This window comes from Ixodes scapularis, unplaced genomic scaffold, assembly GCF_016920785.2.
Source record: "Ixodes scapularis isolate PalLabHiFi unplaced genomic scaffold, ASM1692078v2 PGA_scaffold8__174_contigs__length_109621045, whole genome shotgun sequence".
Taxonomy (NCBI): Eukaryota; Metazoa; Arthropoda; class Arachnida; order Ixodida; family Ixodidae; genus Ixodes; species Ixodes scapularis.
Genome location: NW_024609883.1, coordinates 93,915,410 through 93,927,764, shown reverse-complemented (window position 1 = coordinate 93,927,764; position 12,355 = coordinate 93,915,410). Strand labels below are relative to the sequence as shown.

The 12,355-nt window shown below is 44.7% G+C and overlaps 1 protein-coding gene across 1 annotated transcript in view; it reads left to right on the top strand.

Annotated features, from left to right (window-relative positions):
* The first annotated feature begins 1,183 nt into the window (after positions 1 to 1,183).
* The window catches only part of LOC8034256 (cytochrome P450 3A24), a 32,405-nt gene continuing 21,233 nt past the window's right edge, over positions 1,184 to 12,355 (top strand). Inside the window, exons 1-5 of the mRNA XM_029995336.4 lie at positions 1,184 to 1,269; positions 3,647 to 3,743; positions 4,699 to 4,751; positions 7,788 to 7,884; positions 10,450 to 10,566. Coding sequence (XP_029851196.2) covers positions 1,205 to 1,269; positions 3,647 to 3,743; positions 4,699 to 4,751; positions 7,788 to 7,884; positions 10,450 to 10,566 — 429 coding nt within the window. The 5' untranslated portion in view covers positions 1,184 to 1,204. The remainder of the gene's footprint in view (positions 1,270 to 3,646; positions 3,744 to 4,698; positions 4,752 to 7,787; positions 7,885 to 10,449; positions 10,567 to 12,355) is intronic.

The window sequence follows — 12,355 nt, the reverse complement described above, 5'->3', positions numbered from 1 at the left end:
GCTACTTGCCTGGTTCCTCTGCACGATGATCTGAACTGCACAGGGGGTGAGGGACCGGTTGGGCAGCTATGCCTTTTGTCCCTGCCTCCTTACTTGGTTATGTCGGTGAAAATCCAAATAACAAAATAAAGAGAGACAGCATGCAAACGCATGTTTCCGCAGCGGATATCTAAAAAAACAACAGCGTTTTTTTTGTGTGTGTGTGCATTGAATATTTAACGAAGTAGCCATCGTTTGTTGGTTTTTCGCAATTATTTTTGTTTTTTCGCACATCGAAAGTTCATTTAACGGCATTGAACGAGATAAAAAAAAAAGATCTCCGGCGACCTATTTTATTTTACGTCTGAAGGCTCGTCTGTGGCGTCGCAGTTTCACAGAAAGAATCAAAACGATAAATTTCGCGTAAAATGTTATCGCCTTCTTTGCACCGGTTGAATGTAAGGCTCCTTCACCCTCAGTAAACATAGTCACTGCCTTTACTCAAGTTGTTGGTGAGTAACACTATTGCTCCAGTGGCCGCGTGTCATTCGCCTGCGAATTTGAACGCGGTTTGCTGGAAAGGATCCTATATTCAACACGATTTCAGAAAGTGCTTGTATTACACCATCGACTGTCCACTCAAAAACTGACTTAAGGTAACTTATCGATTAAAGCAGCGTGGATCCATGCGGGATATCTCTTTCGCGCATATTATGTAAATTAAGTTGTTGCAGGAAACATGTTAAGTGCACTATACTGCGTGACAATCGTGCACTTAATGCCGGAATGCTTTACCCCGTGTTCGCACGTTAGATTACGGAATTAAATGGTTTTAATGACTGCTTATTGGTGAGTAATTGTATGCGCCATCCTGTCCTCTTCTTCAGAAAGCCACGCATATTTTTGAGATTTCAGAAGTGTTTATTTCTGTATTTTAATATTGTAATATTGTTGTACCTTACCAATTTGTTTGTATGAGATTTACCCCACTGCTACATTTCAATAATTTCGTAAGTCCTCTCATGCAAAAGCTCATATATCTGTAAAAGCATCATGGCTTACTGTGAAGACAGTAGCCCTTGTTGCATATACGTACATAAACATGGTTCAAACACGCGATCGGTGTTAATCCTCTAAAACGTCTTCGTATTTTCTTTTCTTTTGCAGGCGTTGTATTTCAGATTGACGTTCTTCTTGTCCGTGTGCGCAATACAACGTCATCGGGATGCTGTTCCTTGGCTTTGTTGATTGGATTATTTTGGTTGTAACAGCAATTGCTCTGCTGTACTTGTGAGTTACGATTCTATTTGGTTGTTGTTTATACATAACCCCCGTGTAATTTCGTCTTGCCAACTCTATACCTATCCTCATCTAAGTGTATATCATCTGATGCTAATGGCTGCCTTTTGATGGCTAATGAAGGACAAATTTAAAAACAGGCACCTATGCGGAGCCTGAACATTGCAGACGATAGTTCCCTACGAATATAAATGTGTGATGTTAATCCTTTGAATGCTTGGCTTTGGAAAGCTCCAGACTGCGCCTGACAATAAAATGTGATTCATATTTATTAAGGGATATACTCAAGTAAGCCCTTCGTACAAACTGTTACATTTTTACGTTATTAAACATGAAAAACATGAAAAAAAAACTGTACATTGAAGAACACCCCAACGTTCGTGCGTCGGCCGTTGAGGAAGCAGAACTTTGCACTGATATTTGAGTCACTAGGTGGCACTGGATTTTTAAAAATCTATTAAACTACCCACTATAATTATTTATACATAATGTACACTGACAGAACGAACGGCTAACATGGAAGTCGTAGTTTCCCGATTACAGAACTTATCTTTCGAGACAAAGTCTCGCAGAAGATTAGACTAGAGCCACAGGATGAGCCGCGCCTCCGGCTAACAACGGTTAAGCCATACTGCTGCTTCAAAGTATTAGTGCCAATTATCTGAAGCTCTATCTAAAATAGCGGGAAACGGTTTCCTGGCCTCCAGAAATCCTAAAGCAGTCACGGCTAGCAATCACCAATTTCACGAAAGATCTGCTTAGGGGAGTCGTGGGACTGAAGATAGTGGTGCGTTTATTGGCGTTATACACCAACTGAACTTTCTGATGTCACAGCATAGTAATGGCTTTGCTGTCGGCACAGCGAATGAGTAGACGTTTTGCTTCACGGAGATCTGGTTTCTTGGGAAGCGCTGGCTTGCTCGCAAAGCTGTGCCCGTTACTCGAAAAATGGAATGGATTACAATTACAACTCACCGAGCCTAAGAAGTAATGGATTACCGTTACAAATTACCTTTACCGAAAGGAAACGGACTACTTTTCTCTTTACGTTACCTTTTTACTTTCAAGTTACTTTTCCCCTACAGACAACACTAGGAACAATTTTGATGTTTTCGAAAGTGTTCCGCAACAGTACTTTCCATTTCTCATACGTGGGAAAAGAAAAACACGATGGAAGGCGATGGAAAGAGGGAGAGCCTATGTCGGCGTTGTGTTCTTGATCTTTGGTTTTTCGATTGTCTTTCTATCGCTTCTTGCGAGCGGTCCTACAAAATATCGTGTTTCAGTTTTCGGTTATTCTCCTTTTCGAGATGTTTTCTATCTCGATGAACCTGCTATCTTTCTGCTGCGGAATCGCCCGCTCAAATTGATCCTGTTTCTGTATTAAGTTCATATTTAAAAAATAGTTACGAGTAATTAAAGTAATCCGTAACCAATATTTGTAACAAAATTACTTTGCATATTATTGCCGCAAAAAATAATGCTCAATAACAAGGTTACTTTTAAAAGTAACGGATTACAAGTAATCGTTACTTGTAACTGATTTTATGCAACGTCTGTTGTAAACTGCGCTCTGCCATCTTTGTCTGCTGGACTGTGCAACGCGTTCTAAGCATGCGCTGTAGCTCCCTTGTGCGGTATACCAGACCGTGCGCATACGTCCTCAGTTCAGTGACTCAGCACATTTTTGACCGGGTGATAAGCGCTGGAAAGATGTATTCAGTGTTCGTTCATTGCCTCCTTTGTGAGATATGAATGGTCGCGAGCAAGGAACGAACAAAAAAATAAAAAAAAATAAGAGAGAGCCTACAACCTATGTTGGAGTAGGTTTGATCATTTTACCTTGTCACTGGCTATAGTGTTTACGTCTATGGTTTATGCATTTTCAAGGTGCTTGGCCCTATAACAACTTAGATGAACTTGGTATTGATATTTTTGGATGCGAACGAACATTTAGAAAGTGCATCGATGTCTTCCTTTCGTTCTGACATGTCAAAACTTGTTCTTGAGATGCGAATTCTTTTTATTTAGACGTAGTGCACCACTAAGAAGGCGTATAGCTGTTTGTGCGGCACCGAAAATAAAACAAATAAATGAATGAATAATGCAAACATCCTTTCTGTCGCTCGGTTACTTTTGAACAGAGCTTTTTACGCGCGCGTGCACACACGCACACAGACACACAGAGACACACACACACACACATACACACACATATGTTATTTTTTACACTCGCGAAATTCTTTAAGGATATTAGCGCATATTTTCGATGTTGTTTTGCCGTGCGAATGATCATATTGATTGTGTGATTGAGAAATTTCTTGGCTGATTAGTTATTTGACCAATTTCAATTTTTGCGTCATTCCAGCTACGCGTCAAGGCACCGGAACTACTGGAAGGACCAAAATGTCGTCCATGAAAAGTATTCTTTGATATTAGGACCCATCAGTCGATTCTTCTTCAAAGTAAGTCTCGTTTTGAAAAAGAAATTGCGGCTGTGTTTTGGTCTCTAAACCGTTATACGCAAATTGCATTTTATGAGGAACGGATGCTGACGTCATCTCTAGCCCGGCAATCGCCACCCTGCCATTATTTTTTTCTTTTTTTTAAGGCTTTTGGAAGCAGAAGGCACAGGCATTTTCCCTGTTGTCCCGTTCCGTTTTAAGGAAACCCAGTTCGGCAACCCCACCAAAACCTTCCTCTATTATAGATTAAAACTTCTAGAATCTAGACTATAAAGTATAGACAGAACAAGATACAACACAGCACGAAAGTCATTTAACATTTGTGGAAAAGTTGCTTGGTGTTCGCTCTTTATGGTAATCCTTTCACTCTTTCATTTTTTTTTTTGTGAAGATGTTTGAGGGAACTAAACAAACAGGAATTTCGGCAACAAAATATCAACTGTGTTTTTTTGTTTTTGTTTTACTTTTGCGATATGTCGCTCCCTGTAGTTTCGGTGTTTTCGTCGGTTCGACCATCATCAGTTTGTTTGCACCTTCCTGTTCCAACTTCGTTTGTCCCCCCACGGTACCTACCATGTTCTATGTTTGGGTTCACCTTATGCCGGAGCGCTGTCAAAGCCAGAAGACGATCAAGGACAGAATACAGACATTAGAGGACACTGCAGAATAAAAGCTCAAGGTCGCGGCGCTCTTCCTGGAAGAGCCGGCGGATATGCACGAATAGAGAGACGGCGAACTCCATGGCGTGGCAGTTTCGGCACTGCTTGACTGGCTGGTGACATCGGCCGCGCTCCGACCTTCAGGATTTCACCGTCAGGATTTCGGACAGTGCAAAGCGATATTTTTTTCTACCTCTTTTTTTTTAATTGCTTCTAAAAAATGAATCTAAATTATGCCTAAAGTATTAAAACACACGGCGCATATACCTCACTTCAAATATCCCGTCACTTTCCAGCCTTTCCATATGATGAACCATGAACGATACATCAAGTACGGGAGATTGTTTGGGTGAGCTGCTTTCACACTTCAGTATTTCGCCTATCTAATTAACCGTGCTTTGGCCGTCAGTTCAAAGCAGTAGAGTGCGCTCATCAAACACATAAACATTCTTAACCATGAATTATTGTTACAAACGCACACTTAATTGCACTATTTCTAAGTTCCTTTATGTTTCATTCGTCAAAACATTTAACAGGGGAAGAGTTTCTGAATAAATATCTGTTAAAACAAAACAAAAAAAAAATAGATACGTGCGTTGTGCCTAGTTCTAATCTCCTAATCAGGGCTCGCATTGCTACCATGCTTTAGTATATTCATAATATTCGCATAGAAAGTTAAGAAGAAAAAAAAACAGTTTGATCGTCATTATCGTCATTCACACTCTCGAGTCCCAAGGGAAAATTACCCTGCAGTCTCGGAGACAAAAGAGCCTTCCAGCCTTTTTCTGACTGAACTCAATAATTAAAGATCAATGATTGGTGCAATTTAGGGTTAACGTAAACCGTAACCAGGGGTGCTATGTTCGACAAATGTTTCGTCTCTCCTAAAAAGAAACAGAAGTGACGATATCGTGTCTGATCGGCTAGAGGCTCAAAGGACGAAAAAGAGAACTTTCGTCATTTGAGCCTCTAACCAATCAGACGCGATATCGTCACTACCGTCGCTTCCGTTTCTTTTAAGGAGAAACGAAACATTTGTCGAGCATAGCTTCTGTGCTTACATTTAAGTGTATTAAAGTGAGGAAGGTTTGCGTTGCCACGTGTAGATTTGCCACAGTGCTTTAAACCTTGGAGAACGATCCGAAGAAAAAAAAATCGGCGCCTACACATACCTAGGAATCTGAAACTCTCACCGAATGTGCATTTAAATTGTAGATTTCACCATGTGAAGTTTCAAGGCGTTGATTTGTTCCTGTACAAAAATGAGACCAAACAACTTGAAAAAGTCAAAGATGGACCTGTATCAGGGTATACCAACACACGTCCTCCTTTGCAGACAACACAGTACAACTACTCTCTTGTCCACTGGCTTCGACTATAGAGAGATGGCACCACATTTGCGTTCGTTGCTAACTCGGTCCCCTGCGACTCCGTCCACCATTGACTTTGTCAAGTTTCTTGGTTTTACATTTTACAGGAAGACAAATGCATCTTGAAACCTCACGAGATAAACTCCACATTCGGTGAAAGTGCGACCTTTCTACGCGGACGCGTCAATTTTTTTCTAGTTTGTTTTCCAGCGTAGGAACCACTTCGTCCAGACTACAAGGTTTTAAACCTGTTAATCTTTTTAAGCTTTACGCTGTTAAGCTGTTAAGCTTTTTAAGCGCCCAGACTACAAAGGTTTAAACCTGTAAAGCTTCTTAAGCTTAACGGGTTCGTTTAAAAAAAGTTGTGAAAGTTACACTAATGTGGTTTGTAGAGGTGAGTTGTACGATCAGTCGGAGGGACATAGCTAAGGGGACTAATCGTAACGTTCGGATTATTAACTAAAATATGATAATTAACTTTTAGTTATTGAAAATAAGCATATGGTTCTAATTAGCAACGTGTTCAGCGACATCAAAAATCACTAGGACAGTAAATTTACGAAAGTCTTGGAGCACGTGGGGCGCAGGGTGGAGCGCTAAATTTACCCCTCGTGCAGCAGGAGGAAGGCCATCCGTGCGATATCGCGTCCGAGCGGATTTTCAGACTGTTACCATCACAGCCCCATTATTTTCCTTGTTCGATGAGTGGTAAGTTTAGCGCACTACTGAGCTCCTCACGCGCTCAGGTCCTTTCTAAAGATGACTTATTTTGTGGTTCTCGAAGACGCTCAGCAAGTTTCTATTTGAAACCATGCGTCTATTTTCACTTATTAAAAAGTTAATTAACAAATTCTAGTTAATGCTTTGACTTAACGTGACGATTAGCCTCCTATATTATATCTCCCTGGGTGCATAACTAACCTGCACAAACTGCATTAATGCAACTTTCACGGGTATATATATATTTTTTTTTGACAAATCAGAAGTTTAAAGGGCAACCCCGGTTAAAAACGAAACCGAAATAAATTACTGGTACCGCCTCAGTGACACGAAATATGATCGCAGACGAAATATTACGTCGAAGTGAAGCCGCTTACTCCACTAATGGTACATTTACACTTGCGATTCCGCCAGCGAATCCGCCAAGCTTCTGCCGCTGGGGCGTAACGCTGGGCGGAAAACGCGGCGGCAAGCCGTATAGGTCCGGGACCTATTTCTGCCGCCGAACGAGGCGTTTCGCTGACCGGAAGTGACATTCTTGCGCAGCGCGACGCTGCCTACGTCACGAGTACGCGTTCTTCCGGGAGCAGCAACGCCCGGGAGAGACAGTCGAGATGGGAACGACTCTCGCGCCTTCTCGTCATATTTGACGGGATGTTACGAGAACAGCTGGCCGCAGCCGGTGCAGCCGCCGCCGCTCGAAGGAAATAGATGTAAACGCAACCCGCCCGTCGCCGCCGCCGCCGGAAGCGGATCCGCTCCCGCGGCAGCGGATTTCTTCTCAAGTGTAAACGTACCATAAAACCAGTTTTAAAGATGCTACCAGCTGCTTTTTAGCGGTCGGCAACCGGGTAAGCTTTTAGTCAAGCAACACTGGCGCAGCACCCTTGCGACGTCACGTCGCGGTGGCGCTGCGGTCGGTTGGTTGTACGAGCACCTCAGCGCCCTCGTGACGTTCCGTCGCAACCGTAAGCCTGATGATCAGTGTTGCCATCCTCCTAGCAGATAGTTTAAATTTTTCCGTAGACGACCAAAACCAAATTTTGAGCGGCGATATTTATAAAAGTATACGCAATTTCGAGAAAAAAAAACAAAACAAAAAAAAACCGAAAAACAACTCTTTACCTTGTAATTCAGAAAACAGTTGTAATCCTACATTCAAGAAACGTATCGACCGGAGTTGCCCTTTGAAAAGAAACGCACTGTATAGTATTTACACCCTGAAGGTATATCTTGATAGTATTTAGTTACTGAAGCTATAGTTTGAACCCTGCATCCTTGCGGTTGCCTCGCAGGGTCTTCGAGGGCAGCCAACCGGTACTGGTCGTTGCGGATCCCGAGCTGGTCAAGCTGGTGTTGGTTAAGGACTTTACCAGTCTGCCGGACAGAAGGGTAGGAAACACGCCTCGGACACTGTTTGAAAATGGAACTTTCAAAAGTACCTTAATCTTTTATTTTATAAAAGAAGATAAGTAACCCTATTGAAAATCGCTCTGATGGGACTTCAGGAGTTTTTTAAAGGGTGTGAAGGGGACTTCAAGAATTTCTGAGGTGTTTGACGGGGGCACCGATATTTCCTGGTGGGTTCACTGGCCCCGTCAGAGGCTCTCCTGAAATGTCTGAAGTCCCCTTTACGATGCCTTGAAATGTCTGAAAGCCTGTCAAGAACTTTTCTAGTGGGGTCGGGAAAACCTTCAGGCCTCTTGATATGTCTGTGTGGGCAACGGCCCAGGTGGAAAAAACACATTTCGCAGAATTAATGAACGTAGCTGCTTATTGTACGCTACGGGGGAAAAATAAGTATTTGGAGAATACCGATCGTGTGTGAGTACGGTCAGATTTTTATTACTGCTCTTCTATCAAATACGAGTGGGCTCCTGGACCCGTCTGTCACTGCCCGGGTGTTCGGTCGCGAAAGAGGCTACTGAGGGCGACGGCCCATGTGGAGAATTGACGAGCCGCGGGCCGAGTGGTGTTGGCCGAGCGGCGTTTTGAGGCGAACGCAATCCTGTCCGCTCGAGGCGAAATACGTGCAGCTAGGGTGCCTCAATGTCCTTCTGTTTAGGGTGATGCCACCCTTTGTAGTACCCGATGCCGACAGCACGCGCTCACGGCTAAAATACAAAGAAATCGACGAAAACAAAATGTGGCCGTAGCACAGTCAGCGCCACGAGCGCGTGCAGGGACACGTTCTTTCACGCGCTTCTGAACAAAAAATAAAAATAAAAGTGTGAGACAAAATGGCCAGATGTCTCCACCCTAAGCAAAGCGCACATGAAGGCACCCTACGTGCAGCCATGTATAAAAAAAAAAAAACAAGGAAAAAAGAAAAAAAAAAAGAAGAAGCCGAGAGCAGTGCGCGCTTTCCAGGAACAGGGACGCACGCGGGAGCGACTCGTTCCGGGAACCGGTCCCCCCACGGGGGACTGTCCCCAAAAAGCAATCGCCTCTCTCCGCCCGGCGACGGGGAGAGGGTGCAGGCCTGCCAGGCCAGCGGTCGGGGGGAGGAGGGTGGTGTGTGCAAGCGGGGGAGGCCATAGCCATTTTCTCTCTCCTCGTGTGCGGTTCCGGTTTTCCCACGAGCCGGGATGTTTGGAGCGGACCGATTCCCTACAGGAAGGTGAGCATGCATGGTTTTTAGGGCTCGCCCCTTGGTCTGTTTTGATCCGTGCAGTTTCTTTCTTGGTACCGCAGGTGAACCATAGTTCGGCGCAGGCCGCCTTCAGCACCGCTCGAGCGCCATTGTGTTCAGCGCATTCAAGGAGATGGTGGCCGGTGTCGGCTTACTCGCTGCAAAGCCTGGCAGTCGGGGTCAGCGTCCCACCGCATGTTGTGCCTGCGCACCAAGATTATGCCACTGTGGGTGTTGAGACAGTGGATGACGGCCGCTGCCCGGACTTGTTCCTTGCGCCTCTTCGTCCGTCCGACTTCAGACCAGCGAGCGAAAAATACGCCGAAGACTCCGGCGCGATGTCATCATGGACGAAACCGTGACTGTGCTCGGGATTTCTCAACGGCGGCGGGTGCTGCTTACGAGTTCGTGGTTTTCGCTAAACGTGCTGACAGACTGTGTATGTGTCCGTGAGGTGCGCCTGCTCTGTTTTATTAGCTGAACTACCGTACATCAGGAATATACCCAGCGGCATTGTGAGTACTTTGAAAGGTATTTTCCTTTGTGATAAGGATGTCAGATGTGATCCCTTTCGTCTACAGCTCCTTGCGCCGGGTTTGAACAAGCGTTGCTTTTTGAGTTCTAATATGCATGTAAAACTAAATTTCGGCAATAAATTTTCAGTGTCTTGACCTGCATTTTTGTCTATGGTTCACAGTCCTTTGGGCGTCTAAAGGGTTGATGGGCTAAAGGGCCTGAGGGGTCGAAGGGCTGTAGGGCTAAAGGGTTTTTCTATGGGGTATCCTTGAAGGGTTTTTCTGTAGGGTATCTTTGAAGGGTTTTGAAGGCCTGTGTGGTCCCATAATCCTTCAAGGCTGACGGGCCCTTTAGAAATATTTTCAATAGGGAATGTGTATACGATATAAAAGCAAGGTGAGATGCTTTTATTGCTTTAGTTAGTTAATAAGGTCAACTAATGAAACAATAGAATCAAAACAAATATTATTGCACTTTTTCCTTCCTCCCCCGCCAAGTTATGCCAGCTCGTTTTCAAATTCTTTGGCATGCGCACAAAAGTTAAACTTCAGTCGACCTTTTTCTTGTTTTTGTTTTTTTTTCTTTTTTGTCGAATTTGGGGTTCGACTGCTTCGGCGAACCTTCAAGCTTTTAGGTAAGTTCGACGACGAATCGAGATATGGTGAATGCTGCCTGGCTTCTAAGCAAAAAAAAATAAAAAAATGTTTCGGATGTTGAGCAACCATTACATATATCTATAAAATATTACGACAATTGGCCTGGCGCAAATGAGTAATCAAGCGTGATTTTCTTCCCCTTTTGTCCCGAAGCCCATCCCGTTCGTTCAACCTCTGCTGGAAGAAATGATGGCCTTCGTCACTTTGAAGAAATGGAGGAAACTGCGCCCCTCGGCGAGTCCAGCATTTGCCTCGGGAAAGCTGCGCAAGGTGAGAGTTTCGACATATGCCCGCTCGACTTCAAGGGCTCCTCCAATGACTTTTTGAACTGGTTTGATGCTCCGAAACGAACCTCGTCGAACGTAGAAGCACGGAGAAAACATTTTTGGCCGGAAATTCGAATTATTGTGGCAGTTATGACCTAAATAAAATTAGAAAAAGAAAAGGAACATTTTTTTTCTCCACGACACAATCGACTAATTTCAAGGATTGTACGGATGGAGCGAAAAAGGGCATAGGGAGCGAAGCGGCTAGCCAATCGGCTGCGAGTTTTTTTGCCGCGCCGATAACGCGCACGAATCGTCGCCTCGTCGGCCTCATCGCTAAAGCCCTCGCATCACTTCAAAACATGTCTGTGCGTCTACTTTCACGCACAACATTCGGAGAGCCAATCAGCGCAACTTACGGAGGCAGCTCAGCGAATGTCGATGCGAAAACATCTGTTTAGACCAAGAAAACGCAGTCTGAGTTGTGACATTAAGCAATGCAAAACGTCACGCTTGCATTGCTTAATGTCACAACTCGGACTGTATTTTTTGGTAAACATATGTTTCGGCATCGTTATTCGCTCAGCTGCCTCCGTAAGTTGCGCTGAATGGTTCTCCGAATGTCGTGCGGGGAAAGTAGACGCACGGTCCTTTTTTGTAGTGATCATCTTATGTTTAGGCTCCGAACGCGATCGGCTTTACCAATGGACGTGGGCTGTTTATGGTTCGGTGTCGGCGAACCCAAATTCGCGCCGTCGTAGAACGATGTTCGTCGTCCACTTCGTCGCACCCGTCATAAAATCCAGCGCGGTGGGATCAAAGTAGCGATTCGGGGCAGGGAGTTGAACCCCGATAGGCTCGAAGGGGAAAAATATCAAATGCTGGGAATGTCGAGTGCAAATAAGCATTTATTTTCTATCAAATGCCACACGAAAACCATCGAGAGAAAAAAAAAAGACTAAGAGATTACGATGTCGCTTCCGTCAGAGCATCTGCCGGCAGTTTTCGAAGGATATGGTGCGGTCGCGTTTCGCAGACGTCTTTCCCGTTGATTTGCGCATAACATCGAAGGGAGCGAATGATCCCCAAATTACGCCGTTTAAGGCGCTCGAAATAGCAGCGCACTTCGAATCATCTCGGGACATTTTGCAATTGTTCTTTTGAGCGGGGACGGCTGCCGGCGAGATACGACTACCGCATGATCATACACAGCTCATACACGTGGTCGTCCAGAATTCTGATTACCTCTACCTTTGGTTCGTCATCGAGCTTTAAGCTTTGGATGGCACCTCGTAAAAGCGCGTCCGGCTCGTTAGGCCTACGAAGCGTCTCGGGGTAGCGCATAGATATCCCACACGCTAGGTGATGTTAAAATGCAGAAAGGGAACAAATTGGCTTAGCAGGGCGGGGAGATGAATCATAATTTGTGGTTTCTCGGCAAGGTGGCGCAAGCTACCGCCCATTACATACTGTTTGGTTATTAGCATTCATCGATTCATTCTTGCGCCTCTGAGACAGCTCTGTAAGCTGACTGCGTCTGACTCTGTATATGCTTGTATGTTGCATAGAGGTAGGAAACTTCTGAAGATGACATGGCGCCATTAGAGGTGAAGCCGGGGGGAGTCTTCCTGGTTGGAGGGACACGCCCGCAACGATGACCAAACCCATAAGCCGCTGTTGGACGAAATGTAGGGCTTATTTATCGTCGATGGCTGTCTGGTCACCCTAGGTGGCACTCCCACCGACAGCAACCTCAATTTTTGTATTCCCTTAGGATTTTCTTGTTTGGCTGG